This window comes from Nothobranchius furzeri, chromosome 11 (assembly GCF_043380555.1).
Source record: "Nothobranchius furzeri strain GRZ-AD chromosome 11, NfurGRZ-RIMD1, whole genome shotgun sequence".
NCBI lineage: Eukaryota > Metazoa > Chordata > Actinopteri > Cyprinodontiformes > Nothobranchiidae > Nothobranchius > Nothobranchius furzeri.
The window spans coordinates 70,417,665-70,440,634 of record NC_091751.1 but is presented as its reverse complement, the minus strand read 5'-3'; the positions used below and the strand labels follow the sequence as shown (position 1 = coordinate 70,440,634).

General features: G+C 44.8%; 1 protein-coding gene across 1 annotated transcript in view; it reads left to right on the top strand.

The window, feature by feature from the left end:
• Positions 1–22,970, top strand: part of ripk2 (receptor-interacting serine-threonine kinase 2) — a 37,622-nt gene that overhangs the window by 5,376 nt on the left and 9,276 nt on the right. The window contains exons 2-6 of the mRNA XM_054752067.2: positions 4,117–4,270; positions 6,007–6,162; positions 8,688–8,845; positions 13,512–13,561; positions 13,627–13,788. Coding sequence (XP_054608042.2) covers positions 4,117–4,270; positions 6,007–6,162; positions 8,688–8,845; positions 13,512–13,561; positions 13,627–13,788 — 680 coding nt within the window. The remainder of the gene's footprint in view (positions 1–4,116; positions 4,271–6,006; positions 6,163–8,687; positions 8,846–13,511; positions 13,562–13,626; positions 13,789–22,970) is intronic.

Genomic DNA, 22,970 nt, shown 5'->3' with positions numbered 1-22,970 from the left:
TTGCCTTGCGTTGACTGTAGAGTTGTGGGTGATGGTCACGCAGATGTGTCATGAGATATGAAGCGTTGCTGCCTTTCACAGACACTTTTTCTGCACGTGCTGCAAACAGGATAGCCGTCTTCTATCAGCTGTCCCTCGGCATTCTTCAAATATCCAAAAAAATGCCTGTACTTCCCACTTTGTCTTCTTTGAGGGATAATAAATGTCCTCCTGAGCGCTGCCGTCTCCTCCTCTGGCCATTATTTCAGCTTTAGCTTCAAGAAAGTTTTGGTTGTAAACAACAACGTGTTCATGTGCCGCCGGCAACTTCAGCAGATGATACGGTGGCTGGTAAGGGTCACCGCGCCTACACCGCAGCCACGGTAATCCACCGAGATAATATGTTTTTTTTAAATTAAGACGGTTATTATTATTGTCAACTTTTTTTACCGGGGTTTACCGCTACACCGGTTACCGTGACAACCCTAGTGGAATTAAGGCTATGGATTGTCCATAATGAACACCATGTTCAGACATAAAGGTGTCCATATGTGCTCTTGGCACCAGGATACTGTACGCTGCAGCTCAAGAATTAACTTTCTCATCGTTTAGTCTGATCTGCGGCTGCATGTCTTGGACACTCGGGTAAAGAGAGGGGTGGAGCTGTCAACTGACCACTACCTGGTGGTAAGACTCGGATAGTAGGGGAGTATGCTTGTCAGACCTGGTAGGCCCAAAATGTATTGTGAGGATCTGCTGGGTATGTCTGGCAGAGTCTCCTGTCAGAAGGAGCTTCGATTCCCACCTCCAACTGAACTTACAAAATGTTCCAGGGGAGGCGGGGGACATTGAGTCCGAATGGGCCCTGTTCCGTGCCTCCATTGTTGAGGCAGCCGTCCAGAGCTGTGGCCGCAGGGTTGTCGGTGCCTGTTGTTGCCACAACCTCCAAACTCACTGGTGGACACCGACGGTTAGGGATGCTTTCAAGCTGGAGAAAGAATCCTATCAGGTCTTTTTGGCCTGTGGGACACCAGAGGCAACTGATAGGTACCTGCAGTCCAAGCGAAATGCAGCTTGGGTAGTCGCAGAGGCAAAAACTCTGGCATGGGAAGAGTTTGGTGAGACCATGGAGCAAGATTTTTGCATGGCTTCGAGGAGATTCTGGTCCACCATTCGCTGCCTCAGGAAATGGAAAGGCATTGCGCTACCAACACTATTTATAGTGGGACGGTGTGCTGCTGACCTCTACTCGTGACGTTGTGGATTGGTGGGCGGAGTACTTTGAAGATCTCCTCATTCCCACCGGCACGTCTTCCAGTGAGGAAGCAGAGTGTGGGGACTTTTTGAGTTGGGCTCTCCAATTTCTGGTGCTGAGGTCATTGAGGTTGTCCAAAAACCTCCTAGGTGGCAAGGCTCTGGGGGTGGATGAGATCCACCTGGAGTTCCTTCAGGCTCTGCATATTGTAGAGCTGTGTTGGCTGACACGGGTGTGCAATATCGTGTGGACATAGGGGGCAGTTCCACTGGATTGACAGACTGGGGTGGTGGTCCCTCTATTTAAAAACGGGGACCGCAGGGTGTGTTCCAACTCAATCCCAGTGACATTTGGACTCTGTCAAGGCTGAAATTTTGTAATCCTCACTCAAAGCATGGCTGACAGTTTTAATGGTCCTAGGGGGTGCTATTTTAGAAAATAGGCCACGCCTGCTAGATTTTTACATCGTTTTATTGGGGGTCAAACTAGGATAATTCACCAGAAATGTTGTGGTGATATCTTTAGAAATGATGAAATGGGAGGCAAATGTATGGCCACAGCATTGCCTGAATTTGCTGCACCGCCACAGCCCCGCCCTCTTTTGAACACTCCTATAAAGGGATGCCAAGCAACCCCAACATTTCTTCAGTTATCAGCTAAAAATTTGTAGTGATTAAGTGAAATGAGGTGATTTTCTTTCACAGTAGAACTTGACCTTTTCTTTTCTGAGAGGGTGGGGCTCAAGTGACACCATCATTGTACCATTTATTTTTCTTTGGGGGCGGATGAGAAATAAGCATAGAAAACTTGGTTACTCAATTCCTTTCTGTTGTGAAGTTATAACCATTTATATATATTTTTTGGCGAGTAGTCAAACTTTGAGGCCGGACCACGCCCCTTCAGCATATACAAAAACTCAGTTTCTTAGTTTCGTTTCAATCTCTCATCCCTTCTGAGCAACCTCACAAAATGTTCAAGACGATCATGTGAAAAATGACCAAGTAGTTAAATCAATTACAGACCCTACAACCAAATCCTCGGTCAAAATCGCTGTTTCAATCCAAAATGGCTGACCTTCTGTTTGATGTTGACAATTGGTGCAAGAGACTTTTCTGTGTAAACTGGTGAGTACTAAAAGTGTGCCAATTTTCATAACTGTTGTAGTGATCTGTAGTTTGTATATTTATACACTGTATTTAGATCTAAATATTATAGTCAGAAGTGGTTGTTTTTATCATCAGGGAGTTTACTTAAACACTCTGTATTGACTGAGAGACAAGAAAAGAGAGAGTTGGGATCGTTTAAGAATCTTTAATTTCTATAATTATAAATTCTTACAATCTACCAGGACTATCTCAATGATGGATTCATATGGATTTGAATGTTATAGTGTTGGTGTGTGTGTGTGTGTGTGCGTTTTGTTCAGAAAACTCTAGGCTGACGTAGCGAATCTGGTTGTTATGACTAGGCTACCACGAGGCTTCAGAAGCTGATGACATGAGCCGCCATTTTGTGCCGTGACTACGTACCCATGGAGTCTCCCGTGTTAGATCAGGAAATGCCAGGTCCTCGGACCTTCAGATGTACTGGAGCTGGTAGAACAGCGGTCACAGCACTACAAAGCCCGTCTGCGGATCGACTCCCAGTAGTATCGGCAGGCGTCAGCGAGTTCAGCTCTTATTTTGAAGGGACGTCGTCTTGTTGTTCAAATGACAGAAATCTCCAGCTTGACAGTTCTCAGTTTAAAGTAGGAAAGTGCATCTGGCCAGTCTGCAACTTTCTTAATGATGACGATGGAATCCTTAGGACCTCCAACTGAACAGAACTGAGGTTAAAATGGAACTGAGTATAAAATGGCGTTGCCTTGTTTTATATCTCCTAGTTGTTTACAAATCTTAATAAACCGGATTGGACAACTTCATTAAACAACCCAGATTCTCTCTACGACAGACGGAAGTTCTGATTGGTTGAAAACAATGTGTCATGCTTTTCCATGTCAATGCAGATCAGTCTGTCTGGTGCAGTCCTGTTTATTCATTAAACACATAACTCATGACATCTTTATTTCACAGATCATTCACCTGATTATTAATGATCAACATATGCTCTGATTAGCTTTATCACGAATAAAGTACTTTGATTAATTAATGGAAAGCATTCTTCTTCTCTTCTTCTGTCTCTTCTCCTGGAATGTAAACATACTGAAACCAGCATCCGACCTTGGCGATTTCAACACGTTACTGTGTGAAGGGGCAGCTGTTAAGGGCAGACAATAGGATCTTAATAACGCTACACTGTTCTATTTATTAAAAAAAAGTCAATGGGGAGGCTGATTTTTCACATTCTAGAGGGCGCTGTTGAGCCAATATAATTGGGATTTTTTTTAGGACCTTTAAAATAAAAAAATAAATTACATCACAAATGTGTATGACATGTCTGCAAACAACTGTGGGCTTTTGAATATGTTAAGGCCTTCAAAAAGGCAATTCATTTGCGGGAAGAACTATGAACAAAGCAGATACAATCGGCCTTTGCAGCTTTGCTGCTCGGGCCTAAAAGAAAAGCATACAAACATTACATTGTCCAGTAATGGCCCTGCCTGAATGGCAGGTCCCTTAAAAATATTACATTTGAGGGTGCCTTTCTAAAATCCCAAGGTCACATTACAGAGAGAACAGGAACATTCAAACAGACATTAATACAACAGTTAAGAGCAAAGCAGTGCATACGAGCTAAAATCGGTTAAAATGTCTTAAATGGAGTAAAAAGAGTCGGTATTCCTAATCATTGTAGGAAGTGAGTTGCATAACTGATGGGCAGTGCGGCAGGATGTTTTTGGAACTTTTATTCCTATTTAAACCAAATGACTTGCTTTGTTGCAGAGAGAGGAACTGCCTGCTGAAGGAAGCCGAGGTGCTTCACAAAGCCAGGTTCAACCACATCATCCAGATCTTTGGGATCTGCAACGAGCCAGAGTTTTTCTGTATAGTCACAGAGTTCATGAGCAACGGCTCCCTGGACCTGCTTCTCCATGAGGTATGAACACGTCAGCCAACCTATATGGTAGAATTCAAGTCATGAGCTCATCTTGGTTACCGTAGCAGGGCAGCAGCAGCTCAGGAGGTAGAGTGGGTCGCCCAGTAATCAGAAGGTTGTAGGTTCGATCCTGGCTTCCGCAATACGCACCTTCCGCTCTAACCCCATGCTAGTTACCTCTGGAGTTCCTCAGGGCTCAGTCTTAGGTCCTACTCTCTTCATAATCTACTTACTCCCACTTGGCAATATCTTTAGGAAATGTAATATTCATTTTCACTGCTACGCCGATGACACCCAGCTCTACTTCTCTACCCAACCCCCCGCTCCCTTCATCCTCCCTTCTCAGCTGCCTCACCGAAGTCAAATCCTGGTTTTCTTCTAACTTTCTACAGCTCAACAGCAATAAGACTGAGATCCTCCTCACTGGCACCAAGTCCTCTCTGTCTAAGACCAGTTCATTCTCACTCAGCTTCGACAACACCACACTTCTCCCCACCGCCAAAGCTAAGAGCTTGGGTGTCATCTTAGACAACACCATATCATTCATTCCTCATATTAACAACACAATAAAAACTGCTTATTTTCGTCTCTGCAGTATCAATCGGCTCCGCCCCTCCCTCAGTCAGCACTCCACTGCTATTTTGGTCCACAGCCTGGTCACCAGTCGCATCGATTACTGTAATGCCCTCCTCTCCGGTCTCCCTCTAAAATCACTCAACAAGCTACAGTTGGTCCAAAATTCAGCTGCCCGGATAATCACTAAGACCTCCACTTTTGATCACATCACCCCTGTCCTGCAACAACTTCACTGGCTCCCTGTCAAACACAGAATTGACTATAAGATACTTCTTCATGCCTTTAAAGCCATCCATAATCTCGCTCCCCCATATCTTTCTAATCTCCTCCACATTGTCACTCCCACTCGCTCTCTCCGATCATCATCTTCACCTTCCCTGTCTGTTCCTCGCACTCGTCTCAGTACTATGGGAGCCAGAGCTTTCAGCCGCTCGGCTCCAAAACTCTGGAACGCTACCGCCTGACCTCCGCAGTATAAACTCCTTCTCAACCTTCAAGTCTCAAGTCAAAACTCACATGTTCCGCCTGGCTAACTGACTGTAACTGTCCTCCTTCCATCTACTCTTCTTAGTCTGTTATCCATCGCACTGCTCCGACTCTACCCTTGGGAATTACTCTTACCAGTTATTTCTTGTTGTTTGTATTGCTTGCTGTTCCTTATATTTTGTCTTGTACGGTGACCTTGAGAGCTTTGAAAGGCACTTGAAATAAAATGTATTATTATTGAGACAAGTCTTGGTTCAAGACACTCAACTCCCTCTGCATGCTGGTGGAGGTCATGGCGCCCCAGGGCAGCTGTGGATAATGGAGCTCTTTGCTCTCAGAGTGAATGTGTTATGATTCTGAGGTGAAGCTTTTTGAGGGTTGTAGAATTCTAAGGAGGCGCTATACAAACACAGGCCACTGCCATTTATCGCCATTACTATTTATGCTGCGTTACCTGTAACTCTTTTGTGCATCATTCATCATGAACCAAGATATTTCTTCACATCTTTCCTGTAAGTAGGAGGGAAAGTGAAAGTAAAAGCTTGAAACAAGTGTCCTCTAGTGAAACAGACTGGGGGAATTCCTGTTTCTGTTTGGGGAGTCGATCCTTTTTTAAACTTGTATAAACTCCTATTATTTCTCTCTTTTCTCTCCTGACATTTGTCCACCTGCAGAAGGACATGTATCCTGTCCTCGGCTGGCCTTTACGTCTGAAGATTCTGTATGAGATCGCCCTGGGAGTGAACTTCCTTCACAACATGACCCCGCCCCTCTTACATCACGACCTGAAGACACAGAACATCCTGTTGGACGGGGAGTTTCATGTCAAGGTCTGTGCTTGAGAGAAGTGAGCATTTAGTCCCACAGTGGGTTCCTTTCTGTGACGTAGGGGTGAGCATGGAGGGTGTTGTGCGTTAATCATTCAAATATCATGATCCCCCTCTCCTGGTCCTCAAATTGTTACGCCCCACACACGTTTTCCAGTCGGGCTGGGCTGTTGGTTCGACTACTCCCAGAGCTGAGCAGCAGGAGGACAGAATGACAGAGGTGTGCTGCTGAAGCAGTACGTAGCTGCAGCTCGTCACCTGACCAGAGTTTAACAGCACTTGTCCCAGGCGGTGGACGTAGAAAATGCTGGAAAAAAAAATCAAAGCTTTTGCTGCATTTCACTAAAGTTAAAGGACGCCGAGCTAAATGATGTCTCTAAAGATGGAAATGCCAGCGGTTTAATGAAGCACCTCGTTATTCATGGCATCAGTCTGCAGCAGAAGCATGGGCCGTTTTAATATTTAATCAACAACACACCTTTTTGTAGCCTAATTCCTGTTAGATGGCAACAATTCAGTTGATCCTAGTCCAAATATTATCCTTACTAGTTATCACTGAAATTAAAGGAGCCAACAGCTATTTTGTTACTAATTTAATATTTTTTTATATTAACAACTGCAGGAGTAGGATTTAAGTTTAAGAAATCTCAAATCCTTGAAAACCTAATCGGTAGTTGTTCTATCTTTTATTAGGCAGACTGGATAGTTAGTGTGGGTTCTGAAAAAGCACGGATGGTTGTGAGACTAATGATATCTAAACTCCACAAGCAGAAGAAACGTTCCCATAAGTTTATTCTTAGCTGTCTGCTGCGGAGCAGAACCACTGCAGTCAGGTTGCTGGTTCGAGTCTGCTCTGCCCAACACCGCTGTAGGATTACGGCAAGCCACTGTAGCATGTAATTCACAAACGCATCTGTCAACATAATTTAAACTGGATAATTGCTAACCCGTACTTAATAGATACATCACCATTACATTTTTAGCAGCAGAAATTAGGGATGTAAGAAAATGTTGATTATGGCAATATATCGTGATATTTTCCCCAGCGATATTATATCGATATTCAAAAGCTGTGTATCGAAAATATCGATATCGCAATATATCATGATATTTTTGTCTTGCAAAAATGTATTGATATTCAAAAGTCGTGTATCTAATTTTTGGAAGAATTTACATGGAAACATTTGTGTATTTTCTTTTCTTGTGGTGCAATTCAAACGCCGACCACTAGTTGGCAGCAGTGTGCAATGGGTTTTGTTTCTACCATTGAAATGCAAATCCCTCTGTTACGGTTAAACATGTTAAGTATCAGTTTGGACTGTTTATTGAATTTTCCTATAATAAATTTAGTCAAAAAGATCGCCAAAATCGTCTGACTGAATGTATCGCAATATATCGTGATATATTGTATCGTCTCCCCTGTATCGTAATACATATTGTATCACCAGAATTTCACCAATACACATCCCTAGTAGAAATAAAATGTTAGCATTTCCAGTAGCTGCTACTGAACATGCTAATGAAATACACCACATTTTACTGATCATAGTTTAATTATGGATACATTTAAGTGATAGCTTGTTGTTTTACACGCTATTGAACAGCTTTCTGATCATGTTCTGTTGTTAAATAAAGTAAAGGAATGAGAGAAAAGATGTTTCCCTAGCAGTTTTAAAATGTTCCCATTTGAAACCCTATCCGATTCATCGATGATGCAAATAATGGTTTGTTGCCGCCCTAACTGTGACTGACTCCTATTCCACATGCAGTTTTAACTCCCATGTGCTTGATCCAAGTCATAGCAACGGTAACAGGGTATCTGCAGGTCCTTAAAAAGTCTTAAAAAGTCTTACATTTGCTTTTCCAAATTTAAGGCCTTAAAAATCCTTAAAAATGACAAATAATCCTTAAATAGTTTCCAAAGGTCTTAAATTACCAAAGACCCAATAAACAAGATTCTATTATTTCTATAAAATTTTCGTGAATTTCTAGTTAGTCTTCAGCATTTTTTGTGTATGGTGTTGGCGTTAGCGGAACCGTACACATTCGGTGAAAGGGGGCTATTTTTGGATGAGCATGTTAGTGGGAGTTTGCGCCATGGGGAAGTGCAACATTAATGGTAAATGGATGGCTAATCCCACGTTCACGATGTGGTTAGCACCGGTTCCAGGCAATAGCTGGAAATTATAGCTTAAATTTAATTAAAAAAAATAGTTTAAATTTGGTCCAAGTGGCCTTGAAAAAGGTCTTAAAAAGTCTTAAATTAGGCTCCGATAAACCTGCAGATAAGTTTGATAAGTTGAATCATCTTGAATCCGGTCAACTCCAGTTAATAACGAGCGGATGACTGTTCACCCAGAGACTTCCCTTCAAACCTGTTTTGAGAGATAACAACCAAATGTGCCGCTGACACAGTAAGACTAGCACAGATGGGCAAAACCATTATCGTCTGTCATTACATCATAATTACACCATATCCTCTATCCGTTCCTGTCTTTCCACCAACCGGCTGCTAAACCTCTCTCCAGATTGCAGATTTTGGTCTCTCCAAGTGGCGGCAGCTGTCGGTCAGTAAAGGTTCTGGGTCCAAGCCCACTGAGATGGAGGGCACGGTGATCTACATTCCCCCTGAGGAGTACGAACCCTCCAAGAACCGCCGGGCCGACGTTAAACACGATATGTACAGGTGAGAGGTCAGAGTGGGCGTTAGCTGGGTTTGTTATGTTTGGGTTCATGACTTTGTTCTGAATATTATCAGCGGGGAGGTGAAAGGCAGATTTTTGACCTGTCACGGTGAGCTGGAGACGAGGCATCCAGTCAGATTTCTACCTTCAAACCAGAACGCTGCAGGAGGCGGGTTACATTCTGTTCATTCCAGATGAGTTGCATCATTCAAATAAAATGCAAGAGGGGAAGTGATGATGATTATTACATAAATCCACTCCTCTTTGTGGCTGTTAGTCCCTCCTTTTTATAGTTTCTAGCTTTTGGCCCAGAGGGACTGACTGTTGCAAAAGATCTGTCTATCCTCATATTTCCCCTAAGTAGTTTTTCTGCTCATGTGTGAATGCCCCTCTCTCTGGGGGGAGTACCGCCTGAAAATGGTGACATAACAGTGTTTCCCCTAGGAATTTTTCCAGCTGTGGTGGTGGTGGAGGGGGGATTATGACACGTCTCACCTTTATGTTAATATCGTTTTATTTGATGCACTCCACTTTGATCAGCACCGATCCAGCAACTGCTGCATTTTAATAACTAGTATTAAAGGTGAGTACACCAATATTTGCACAAGAATAAATTTTGTTTTAAACTCTCAGTGACACACTGCAGGGGGGGTTGGCATAAAATTTTTCTTGGCGTCTGGAAAAACATCTCCTTCTGCCCCCCTTTATTTGACTTTCTGCCCCTTTTATTTTGGTCCAAGATCATTACTGGGCTGGTCCTATTAAACACATTCTACACCCCTGCTTAGTAGACTTAATGAAGTATTTTTAAGCCAGTGTAAAAATGACTGAAACACAAATTTACATATTTGGCATTATTGACCAATATCTTTGATTTAATTTATCTGTTTAGAACATTAAGATGCCGTCGTCGTCGTCTTCCTCCACTTATCCGGGTCCGGGTCGCGGGGGCAGCATCCCAACTAGCGAGCTCCAGACCGTCCTCTCCCCGGCCACCTCCACCAGCTCCTCCGGCAGGACCCCAAGGCGTTCCCGGACCAGGTTGGAGATGTAACCTCTCCAACGTGTCCTGGGTCGACCCGGGGGCCTCCTGCTGGCAGGACATGCCCAAAACACCTCCCCAGGGAGGCGTCCAGGAGGCATCCTGACCAGATGCCCAAACCACCTCAACTGGCTCCTTTTGATCCGGAGGAGCAGCGGTTCTACTCCGAGTCCCTCCTGAATGCCCGAGCTCCTCACCCTATCTCTAAGGCTGAGCCCGGCCACCCTACGGAGGAAACACATTTCGGCCGCTTGTATCCGCGATCTCGTTCTTTCGGTCATTACCCAAAGCTCATGACCATAGGTGAGGGTTGGGACGTAGATCGACCGGTAAATCGAGAGCCTGGCTTTCTGGCTCAGCTCCCTCTTCCCCACGACAGATCGGCTCAGCGTCCGCATCACTGCAGACGCCGAACCAATCCTCCTGTCGATCTCCCGATCCTTCCTACCCTCACTCGTGAACAAGACCCCGAGATACTTAAACTCCTCCACTTGAGGTAGGACCTCTCCCCCGACCCGGAGTTGGCGAGCCACCCTTTTCCGGTCGAGAACCATGGTCTCAGATTTGGAGGTTCTGATCCTCATCCCAGCTGCTTCACACTCGGCCGCAAACCTACCCAGCAAGAGCTGAAGGTCAGAGCTGGATGAAGCTAGGAGGACCACATCATCCGCAAAAAGCAGAGACGAGATTCTCCTGCCACCAAACTCGACACACTCCACACCACGGCTGCGCCTAGAAATTCTGTCCATAAAAGTGATGAACAGAACCGGTGACAAAGGGCAGCCCTGGTGGAGTCCAACCCTCACTGGGAACAGGTCCGACTTACTACCGGCTATGCGGACCAAACTCACGCTCCTCTGGTAAAGGGACTGAATGGCCCTCAACAGAAAGCCACCCACCCCATACTCCTGGAGCGTCCCCCACAGGGTGCCCCTGGGGACACGGTCATAAGCCTTCTCCAAATCCACAAAGCACATGTGGATTGGTTGGGCAAACTCCCATGCCCCCTCCATCACCCTTGCAAGGGTATAGAGCTGGTCCACAGTTCCATGGCCAGGACGAAAACCACATTGCTCCTCCTCAATCTGAGATTCAACTATCGATCGACCCTCCTCTCCAGTACCTTGGAGTAGACCTTTCCAGGGAGGCTGAGGAGTGAGATCCCCCTATAGTTGGAACACACCCTCAGGTCACCCTTCTTAAAGATGGGGACCACCACCCCGGTCTGCCACTCCACAGGAACTGCCCCCGATGACCACGCAATGTTGCAGAGACATGTCAACCATGACAGCCCTACAACATCCATAGCCTTGAGATACCCAGGACGAACCTCATCCGCCCCCGGGGCTCCGCCGCTGTGTAGTTGTTTGACTACCTCAGCAACTTCTGCCCCCGAGATTGGACCGTCCATCCCCAGGTCTCCCGGCTCTGGTTCCTCCTCGGAATGCGCATTGGTGGGATTGAGGAGGTCCTCAAAGTATTCCTTCCACCGTCCGACTATAGTCCCAGTTGACGTCAGCAGCTCCCCATCCCCACTGTAAACAGTGTGAGCGAGTTGCTGCCTTCCTCTCCTGAGGCACCGGACAGTTTGCCAGAACCTCTTTGGAGCCGATCGATAGTCTTTCTCCATGGACTCACCAAACTCCTCCCACGCCCGAGATTTTGCCTCGGCAACTGCCACTGCTGCACCCCGCTTGGCTATCCGGTACCTGTCTGCTGCCTCCGGAGACCCACAGACCAGCCACGCCCTGTAGGCCTCCTTCTTCAGCCTGATGGCTCCCCGAACCTCTGGTGTCCACCAGCGGGTACGGGGGTTGCCACCACGACTGGCACCGGCCACCTTGCGACCACAGCTAGCAACAGCCGCCTCAACAATCGCAGAGTGGAACAAGGCCCACTCAGACTCAATGTCCCCACTGCTCTCGGGACGCGGTCAAAGCTCTGCCGGAGGTGGGAGTTGAAGACCGTCTTGACAGGTTCTTCTGCCAGGCGTTCCCAGCAGACCCTCACTATCTGCCAGGTCTACGCAGCATCTTCCGCTGCCATCTGATCCAACTCACCACCAGGTGGTGATCAGTTGACAGCTCCGCTCCTCTCTTCACTCGGGTGTCCAAAACATACGGCCGCAGGTCAGATGATACAATTACAAAGTCTATCATCGACCTGCGACCTAGGCTGCCCTGGTACCAAGTGTACCGATGGGCATCCTTATGTTTGAACATCAAGATGCATTACAGTGAACATTATAATAAAGTTTTCTAGTGCAGAGAGGAGACAACCCATAGAAGCACTGATTTGATCTCATTTCAGAGAAAAATAGAACAGGTCAGATGCACCTAATAAATAAAATTACTAACATAAACTCAGGAATCTGTTTCTTTGCTTCATTGTTCTGGTGCTGAAAACATCACTAATGCGGAACAAAGGAGACACACAGATGAATGTACCTCCTTATTTGTTATTTGGAAATTATTTTAAATCTGAAATTGATGTGGATTGATCAGAAGTTACTATGTGTATTGTTTATTAGAAAACTATTTACAGAGCAGCCTCAGAATTGAGATTAAATATTTTACATCACAACAGTAAAGGAACTATTACAGAACAAGTTTATCAATAAAATCAGAACATTAATATTTCAGTGCATGAATTAATGCATCTGAACTCATGCAGTAGGAACTAGGAAATATGAAATGCTAGAACCATTTTATTTTCATTTGATTAAACTGATTTTTTCCTAACGTTTTCCCACACACAGTTAAACAAAACAGTGTTTATTAAGGTGTGTGAGTGAGTGACAGAAAGAAAGAAAGACAGAAAGAAAGAAAGAAATTTAAAAACCCCGACCGGAGCGGAGGCAGTGACCGACGCAGCACGAGCCGTTTTCAGCTCTGTCTTGTCAAATGCACCACGTACGTTACGAAAAAAGTCACTATTCAACCAAAAAAGAGGCGATCTGAAGAAATGTGAGCAACAGTGAAGCAAGCACAGAGAGATGTGTGTGTGTGTGTGTGTGTGTGTGTGTGTGTGTGTGTGTGTGTGTGTGTGTGTGTGTGTGTGTGTGTGTGTGTGTGTGTGTGTGTGTGTGTGTGTGTGTGTGTGTGTGTGTGTGTGTGTGTGTGTGTGTGTGTGTGTGTGTGTGTGTGTGTGTGTGTGCGTGTGCGTGTGCGTGTGCGCACGGGCCGGACTGAGCTCTCGGCTGCAGATTTTGTGTGTAGGGAGGGGCGGGCGCTCTATGTGACTGGCCAATCACAGAGCGTGAAGACAGTCAGTTACCCAATGAGGATTTTCCTTCAGCACGATTACAGAGATTTACGAGTTTTACTCGTGTCATGCTCATGTTCGTCAAATGCTTTATCCGTACCGGATACTCGTCTGAAATGAGTATCCGGCTCATCCCTAGCTGTAACCACCCTGCCCTTCCTCCTCCTCCTTGCTGCCTGCCGGCTGTGATCACAAGCAACAGCAGAGTAATTCCCGCTGCTTCTTCGGGAAACGGCGCCAAAAAAAACTAGACGTTGGGTTTTATCCCTGATGATGCGCTGGGATTTCAGCCATGGCGGGCCACCACGGCTACGCCTGTGTAAGGGAAACAATGCATAACTCTCACGTCTCTGTCATCACAGCTATGCCATCATCATGTGGGAAGTTCTGTCCAGGCAGATCCCTTTTGAAGGTAAGTCATCACCTGTTACAGTTCTGCTGCTTTCTCATTCACTTCACCTGACTCTCTCTGTTTAGAGGTGACCAATCCCATGCAGATTATGTTCAGCGTGCTGCGTGGAAAGCGTCCCGACACCAGCCTGGACAGCTTGTCTGCTGACATCCCGAGCAGAGACACGCTGATCAGCCTGATGACCTGCGGTTGGACAGCCAACCCAGACGAACGACCTTCCTTCCTCAGTAAGCTCAGACCAATACCTCCACAGCTATTCGTGGACAGATGACGCTTTACCTGTTAATGGTTTTGGAGTGTCCTGTTTTAGAGTTTGGAGCTAAATATTTTTTCATGCTGAGTTTTGAAATCAGATGTTCTGACTACGCATCAGCTTCCTGTAATGTTTAATTCTTTCTGTGGTCTGCTGCTGGACCAAAGGACAAAAATATTGCAATAAAATAAAAGGTGCTTGGCAGATAGTGTTATTGATGTCAGTAACTTGATAGGGTCAGGGCTTATAGGAAGTCACGGCTCACAAAAATACTTTTTTAACCTGTCCTGTCCTGGCAACTGAAGTACAGAATGGTTGATCTGGGTGCCGTAACATGCCAGGGGTCTCATTCATCAAACTTGCTTACACACAAAACCCGGTCGGAAAACTCCGTAAGCAACTTTCCAAGCAAACTTTGGGATTTATGAAAGAAAACTTAGCAGAAAAATGTGCACAACTTTAAGTTGACTAAGGACCTGGCTTACACACATGCTGGACATGGAGAGCACCTGCAGCGCTGCTGCTGAGAAGATACAGTTATGAAATCCTGCAGCATTATCACTTGTACCGCTTCGATTTCACACAGAACAAGACCCCCCACATGCACACGCGCACACACACACACACACACACACACACACACACACTCACTCACTCACACACTCACTCACTCACTCACTCACACACACACACACACACACACACACACACACACACACACACACAGCCTGAAGCACAGAATAAGGAATGCAGAGGATCAGCAGGGGGACCGATTGAGACAGAACATCATGCGTCTGTGACAGTGTGTGTCCTGTCACTGTGACCCGGTTGATCATGCGCCCTGGCTACCTGAACAAGGGAGATCTCCGTTTGGGTGACTGGTTAGCGTGCGTGACTTTCACCCGGGAGTCTGGGGATCGAATCCCGATTGGACAATTTTTTTATATCCGCCACAGATCTCTCTGAAGAACTCAGCATTGACGGCTTCAGCAACGCTGTGCCACTCGGTGGATTTTCTCTTATTTGTTTTGCAAAAGCACTTCCTTTCATTTCTCCACCTCACTCACACGTACCTCAACTTCTGCTTCTGTGAAATCGCGCTTCCTTGATCTGCCTTGATCTACGGTCGCCATGTCATTGGCGGAGCGCTGCAACAGCTGGCTTATGTATATGCATGAGGTCCACAAGGCACTTTGCATTGACTATATATGGCAGTAAGTGGGCGTGGCGAGGGCGGGATGTGACAAAAATGCAGCTGAGAAACATTCTGGTTAGTCTCTGATTTATGAAGCGGAGATTGTGTGCAGCTGAGCGTCCTCCATGTTTGATAGATCACAAACCTGCTTGGTGTAAGTACATTTGTTTTGCTGAGCTTAAGTACGGTTTTAGTAAGGATTCTACGCAGTGTTTGATAAATGAGACCCCAGAGCAGTTTTACTCTACAGCCAGAGGGATGTGTGATATTCTTCCTGTTGCGCCATGGCCTTTATTATGTTTGTGGCATGTTGGACTGTATTCGCTGGAGTGGACAGGCAGGAAGAAATGAGACGTACAACACAAACAGGGGTTGAGAGGGACAAAAATAGACAGGCAGGACAAAACAGTGGAGTCATCATAATGAAACTAAATGGAAAAGGAGCTGTTAAATGGTTTTGTCTGTATTTGTAGTAGCCCAGGACCCCCTATAATGACCACCCAGGGTTTCCCCCAGCGCCTTATAAGCCTGGCGGGCAACCAGGCTTTGCTTGCCCACCCGACAGGCTAAGTGTCATGCCCCGCCCCCCTCCCCGACCCTACCGTGTTCGCTGACACGAACGGCACAGCAAAACTAGAGCCCTCCATCAGCTGATACTGGTGAGAAACAGCAGTGGAACGTGCGCAAACACCCCCACCCCTGCTCTCGAGTCATACAAGCCAAAAAGACCTGATAGGACTGTTTGGTTCAGCTTGACCGCATCTCTAACCGGCGGTGTCCACCAGTGGGTTCAGGGGTTGCCACCATGGCAGGCAATAACAACCCTTACTTAATATCAGTTTTAATTTAAGTGTTGGTCAAAACACATTTCCCAGCATTTGGACATGTTCATGCTAAAACCCAACGAAGATTCAGACACGGACAAGGTGCTGGGGTTGCCATTCAGATACATACAAGCTAAACCCCTTTAAAGCACATCTTCCTTACATGTTTTCTAGAAGAGATTTGAAATTAGTAAGAAACAAACTTATGTTTTCAATGAGATGTTGATATTATAAATAAACAGAAATCGATCTAAAAATATTACTGGTACTTTTACTATCATTCTCCTGTGGAAATTCGGCACAAATATTCAATGAAAAGTCAGAAAAGATGCTCAAACCTGCATTTTTAAAATTGTGGTCCTACAATCAGGTCCATAAATATTGGGACTGTGACACAATGCTAACATTATTGGCTCTATACACCACCACAATGGATATCAAATGAAACGAACAAGATGTGCTTTAACTGCAGACTGTCAGCTTTTATTTGAGGGTATTTACATCCAAATCAGGTGAACGGTGTAGGAATTACAACAGTATGACCCAGCTTTGACCCAGCTGAGTCCAACACCACCTTTGTGACAGAAAACCCACACTTCCTCACGTTACATATATGTGCCTCCCACTTGTTAGGGGACCAAGAGTAATGGGACAGAATAAGAACCATAAATGAAACGTATACATTTCAATACTTGGTTGCAAATCCTTTGCAGTCAATTACAGCCTGAAGTCTGGAACACGTAGACATCTCCAGACGTTGGGTTTCACCCCTGGTGATGCTCTGTCACGCCTCTACTGCAACAGTCTTCAGTTCCTGCTTGTTCCTGGGGCATTTTCCCTTCAGTTTTATCTTCAGCAAGTGAAATGCATGCTCAGTCGGATTCAGGTCAGGTGACTGACTTGGCCATTGCAAGACAGTCCACTTCTTTCCCTTCAAAAACTCTTTGGTTGCTTTTGCAGTATGCTTTGGGTCATTGTCCATCTGCACTGTGAAGTGTCATCCAATGAGTCCAATGAGTTCTGAGGCATTTGGCTGAATATGAGCAGATAATATTGACCAAAACACTTCAGAATTCATCGTGCTGCTTTTGTCAGCAGTCACATCATCAATAAATACAAGAGAACCAGTTCCACTGGCAGCCATACATGCCCACGCCATGACACTTCCAGCACCATGCTTCACTGATGAGGTGGTATGCTTAGGATCATGAGCAGTTCCTTTTCGTCTCCATACTCTTCTCTTCCCATCACTCTGGTACAAGTTGATCTTGGTCTCATCTGTCCGTAGGATGTTGTTCCAGAATTTTGAAGGCTTTTTTAGATGTTGTTTGGCAAACTCTAATCTGGCCTTCCTGTTTTGGGGCTCACCAATGGTTTACATCTTGTGGTGAACCCTCTGTATTCACGCTGGTGGAGTCTTCTCTTGATTGCTGACTTTGACACAGATACACCTACCTCCTGGAGAGTGTTCTAGATCTGGCCAACTGTTGAGAAGGGAGTTTTCTTCACCAGGGAAAGGATTCTTCAGTCATCCACCACAGTTGTTTTCCGTGGTCTTCCGGGTCTTTTGGTGTTGCTGAGCTCACCGGTGCGTTCCTTCTTTTTGAGAATGTCCCAAACTGTTGTTTTGGCCACGCCTAATGTTTTTGCTGTCTCTCTGATAGGTTTCTTTTGTTTTTTCAGCCTAATGATGGCTTGCTTCACTGATAGTGACAGCTCTTTGGATCTCATCTTGACAGTTGACAACAACAGATTCCAAATGCAAATAGCACACTTGAAATGAACTCTGGACCTTTTATCTGCTCATTGTAATTGGGATAATGAGGGAATAACACACACCTGGCCATGGAACAGCTGAGAAACCAATTGTCCCATTACTTTTAGTCCCTTAACAAGTGGGAGGCACATATGCAAACTGTTGTAATTCCTACACCGTTCACCTGATTTGGATGTAAATACCCTCAAATAACAGCTGACAGTCTGCAGTTAAAGCACATCTTGTCATCTTGTTCGTTTCATTTGATATCCATTGTGGTGTATAGAGCCAATAATGTTAGCATGGTGTCGATGTCCAAATATTTATGGACCTGACTGTATCTATAGTTTTAAAATGAGTTGTTTGTTTAAAGTCAGTGGAGCTAAACATTTCTTCAGCTGAATGAAGACAAGACTGAGATCCTCATCTGTGCCCCAGACAAGCTGGTTCCCAAAGTCAGAGACTCTCTTGGTCAGCTTGCTTCCCACACCAAACCCTCCATCAGGAATCTTGGCGTGACCTTTGACCCAGCTCTCACCCTGGATTCTCATGTCAATTCTCTTGTTGGCTCTTCCTTCTTCCATCTCAGGAACATTGCTAAGCTGAGTCCCATTCTGTCCCGCTCTGAACTTGAGACAGTTCTCCACACCTTCATCTCCTCACGCTTAGACTACTGTAACTCTCTTTTCACGTGTCTGAGCAGAACCTCCCTGAACCGTCTACAGGTGGTTCAGAACGCCTGTGCTCGGCTTCTGACCAAGTCCTCCAAACACACCCACATCACCCCGCTTCTCCTCCAGCTTCACTGGCTGCCAGTCAACTTCAGGGTTCATTTCAAGATCCTGGTTCTGGTCTATAGGGCCTTACATGGACAAGCACCATCTTACACTGGTGATCTTCTTAGTCCCTACACCCCCAGCAGGTCCCTGAGGTCCAGTGATCAAAGCCTACTGGTTGTGCAGCACCAGGCTAAAGGTCAAAGGTGACAGATCATCTGCTGCTGTGGCCCCCAGACTCTGGACCTCTCTCCCCCTGAGCCTGAGATCAGTGGACTCAGTGGTCTCCTTTAAAAAGCAGCTGAAGACTCACTTGTTCAAGCTGGCTTTTGTATGACCTTCTTCACCTCTCTCTCTTTATTCTGCTCTCCCCACCTATTCCACAGTATTTAGAAATAATATATGAGTGTTTAATGGTTTATTAGTTCACTGTTTTATCTTTAGAAGGTCTTAAAAAGTCTTTAATTTCATTTTGAAATCCCTGCATATACCATATTATTATATGGTATATGCAGGGATTTCAGTACAACATATAAATATTTTGAATATCTGTCAAATCCATGTGTATCCACAAGGTCCTAAAATGGTATCAACTAAGCACCTTGGATTATTTACTCCTAGGTGGATATTTTCCTTTTCTAGCTGTGAGGTTCAAAACTTTTTTGTGTTGCAATACGTCCGGCTCGCTCCAGATGGGTGCAAGTCCACAAGAAAAGACCTAGTGATTTTAGGATATTCCCACCAGACTGACAGTCTCTAATGTGTTTTCATATGGAGGTAATTGTGTTTCTTTATTAATCAATCAAAAACAAAGGTACTTCTAACAAAAAAACCAAAGTTCAAAGCAAATGTAGAAAAACTGCAATTTAAAAAAAAAAGGTGTAAACAAAATCCAAAACGTAACTTAAAAATATTAATTTTTCTATTAAAGACCGACTTACTGATCCACTCAGTGGTTCATATTTAGTTTTAACCTAAATGTTTTTCTTTCAAACAGAAAAAGTATAATTTTGACAACCGCACATTTTGTTTGTCTCCTAATTGTTTCTTTTCGAAACTTGTTTTTGTTTGTTTGTAAACCAGATTTTTGATTGATACAAAAATTGCTTATTTTGTTTCTTTATCAACTGACCCAAGAAAAAGGAACTTACAAAAATAAACTTCTAAACAAATTTTGAAAAGCTGCAATAAAAACAGTTGTCAACAGAAAACTAAATCCCAAACTTTCTTTCTGTTTAAGGCTGACGGGTCCAGTCAATGGTTTATGTTTAGTTTTAATCAAAAAAATTTTTCTTTCAAAAAGAAAAAATATGTAATTTTCAAACATTTGCTTTCCATCCAGGGCCTTGGTGTCTGTGATGAAAGACCTCTTCACTGGCCAGCGTCACAGAAGTAACGTCTGCTTTTATTTAGTTTGAAAGTTTGAGCTAGACGTCTGTGTTTTCATCATTTACATATTTAGGTAAATAAAGCCGCTTTACTCGCGTCACTGGCAGCGTTTGTTCTTACGGCGGAGAGATAATCAAACCCAGGTAACGTAATTGTGTTTAGGCCACAAGCTTTAAGGACTTACACGCTAACTTTAGCTAGTTTTTATTTATATAACTGAGTAGCCACTGGTTAATTGTAATTACTCATTACCATAGTATTTTAGCATGTACAATAGTATCAACACACACTTATAGATGTGTGTACAAATTAAATATTAAACACAAACCCTAATGGGCTCGACACATGGGAGGCGACCCGCGGCAGCGGCCAGCGGCAAAGCCGTCTACGCGTTCTGTTCCATGGCGAAATCGAAACTTCCGTTGTTTTGCTTGGCTGTGTCAGGTTGGAGGGAATTAAGGTTATTTAAGCGGTTCAGAGTTAATAAAGTGGTAGATATGATGTTTCACAAGGTGCTGCTAGAGTTATGTGAAATCTCACTTCTGATTTTACTATAAAACATAATAATAATCAACTTCTCCTCCATGTTTGCTCGGAGTTGTACGGAGCATCCTGTCCGCTCATTGGTCAGTGAATGAAACCTCCGCTGATTGGTCCTCGTCCGAGCGACAGCGATGAAAAGTTGAAAATGTTTCAGCTTTCTGGGATCGCGTCGCTGGGTCGCCTGTGCACGACACGTGCACGAGCACAAAATTTCACACGCACGTTTTTCGCGTTTTGCTTGGTAGGAGGGAGACCCGCGATTATCGCTTTGTCGCGCACGTCTCATTGAAACTGAATGGAGGAGAGGCGATGTCGCCTCCCGTGTTTCGAGCCCATTACCCTATCCCCGCAGCTCTTAAACCTTTAAATGAGGCTCTAATGTGATGTGGTATGTGTGTTGTTTTTGTGTTTTTTCTTGGTTTTCCACCACTGACTGTGAAAAAGATTTTATTCTGTTCTATTCTCTATTACAGGTCATAACTGCATGCACCATTCTCCACATCTGGCTCAGTGCTGGTGACCTCAGGAAGATGGTGCAGAAGATGGGAGGAGGCTGTGCCCTCTGGCGGGACCGTACTCTCTCCTGAGATACAGCCAGACCACTGCTACTGTTAAGCGGCATGTCTTTTGTACTCGTGAATCCATCTTCTGATGCATATTTTTGAATTTGCCTTAGTGGTGTGACGGCTATCAATTGAGCCAGCCCAGCAAACCCAGTTGATGCAGTGGTCAGTGAGAGGAAGCGTCCTTAAGCACTGTCTGCAGACCGCCCTGTATGACGTTTCACCGTTCGACATGAAAAACCCAGCCACAGGTTTCAGTTCCAGCACGCCGCCCATGTCTGGGATCCTTTTTCAGCAGGTATAGCAACCTAGCAGAGTTCTTTCCCCAACGCTTCATCCATGAGGACAAATCGGGGTGAGGTTGCAGCTGTGAGCCTCCCCTGACCCTGGATACTCTCAGTCCTAAACACAGAAAATCAGAAATTGCAGTTGCTAAAAAAAAAAATTAAGAAATTTACATTTGTTAACATATAGAGAGAAAACTCGCTCTACTTTGTATTTGATTTATGAGCTACTGTGAGGAATCGTGGAGGATAAATTATTATAACATCTTACCAACTTGTGGTATTGGTGTTGACAACAGGTGAGGCAGCAGGAACAGAATATTTTCTTCTTGCAATCCAAGACAACTGGACCATCCTGACAACTATTCCAGCCGCACTGACACGTCACGATGACGACTTTGCTCTTCGCCAAAGGAGTCAATGCACCATTGCTTGCAGAGATCCTTAAGCAAGCCTGGAGCCTTCACTGGGCATTCTGGTTGACGGATAGAAGATGCACCAGCTCTAGGAATCAGCCATTTTTAGTGAGATGAGCTGTGAGTGGATAACAGAACTAGTTCCATCTGACTCTGCAGTAGTTGTTGTTGCACAGCCTCCTGGAACGAGATATAAGAAAAAAATAACAGTTAAAGGGGAAAATATTCTTTTAAAAATCTTCAGATGTATTCAAAATATAAGGAATAAGAAAAAAATCACGTTAAAATAATCGTATAAAGTGGCAATAATAAGAGAAATATTAGAGAACCCCTTCCTTTCACCACATCACCCCGGTTCTCCAGCAGCTTCACTGGCTCCCAGTTAAATTCAGGTCCATCTTCAAAATTCTCCTTCATACCTTCAAAGCACTCCACAACCTCTCTCCTCCATATATCTCAGACCTTATAAGTATTCACACCCCATCCCGTTCACTCAGATCTTCTTCTTCCATCCATCTTGCGGTTCCTTCTGCCCGTCTCGCTACCATGGGGAGCAGAGCTTTCAGCCGCTCTGCTCCTCGTCTCTGGAACTCACTTCCCCCAGACATCAGGAACATCGACAGTTTTACCCTTTTCCAATCAAAACTCAAAACACACATGTTTAAATCTGCCTACAACCTCTGATTTTATTGAACTGTTTCTCTCTTTGTTTTTTCTTGTTTGGGTTTTATTATTGTTTTATTGTATATTATTAAGTATTTTCTGTAAAGTGACCTTGGGTGTTCTGAAAGGCGCTTTTAAATAAAATTTATTATTATTATTATTATTATTAAATAGCTTATATATATACAAGTCGTGTAGGTACTGATCAGAGCGGTTCAGGTACAAACATAACAAAGGGTCATGTGACTGAAACAAAGCGACTGGAGTGGGAAGTCCTACAAGTCCAACTGCAGAGGAGAAAAAAAAGTTCTTTTGGCGAGAGGTTCTGGTCCAAATGGATCTGAGCCTCCTGCCAGATGGAGGCAAGTCGAAAACACTGTCCAGTCTAAGGCGGGTCAGCTGACCTGCGCGCCTCAATACCCTGGAGGTGTATATTTCCTGTGTCAGGGGGAGTTTGCAGCCAATGACCTTCTCAGCAGAGCGTGCAACACAAAGCAGTCTCTTCTTGTCCCTGGTGGTAGCTCCAGCGTACCACACAGTGACTGAAGAGGTGACGATGGACTCGATGACTGCGGTGTAGAACTGCCTCGTCAACTGTGCTGCCAGGCTGAATTTTATCAGCTGCTTCAGGAAGTACGCCCTCTGCTAGGGCTTTTTAATGATGGAAGTGGTGGTGGGCTACTGCGTTTGAGGTCCTGTGTGATGGTGGTACCCAAGAAGCGTCATGAGTCCACCAAGAAAATGTCA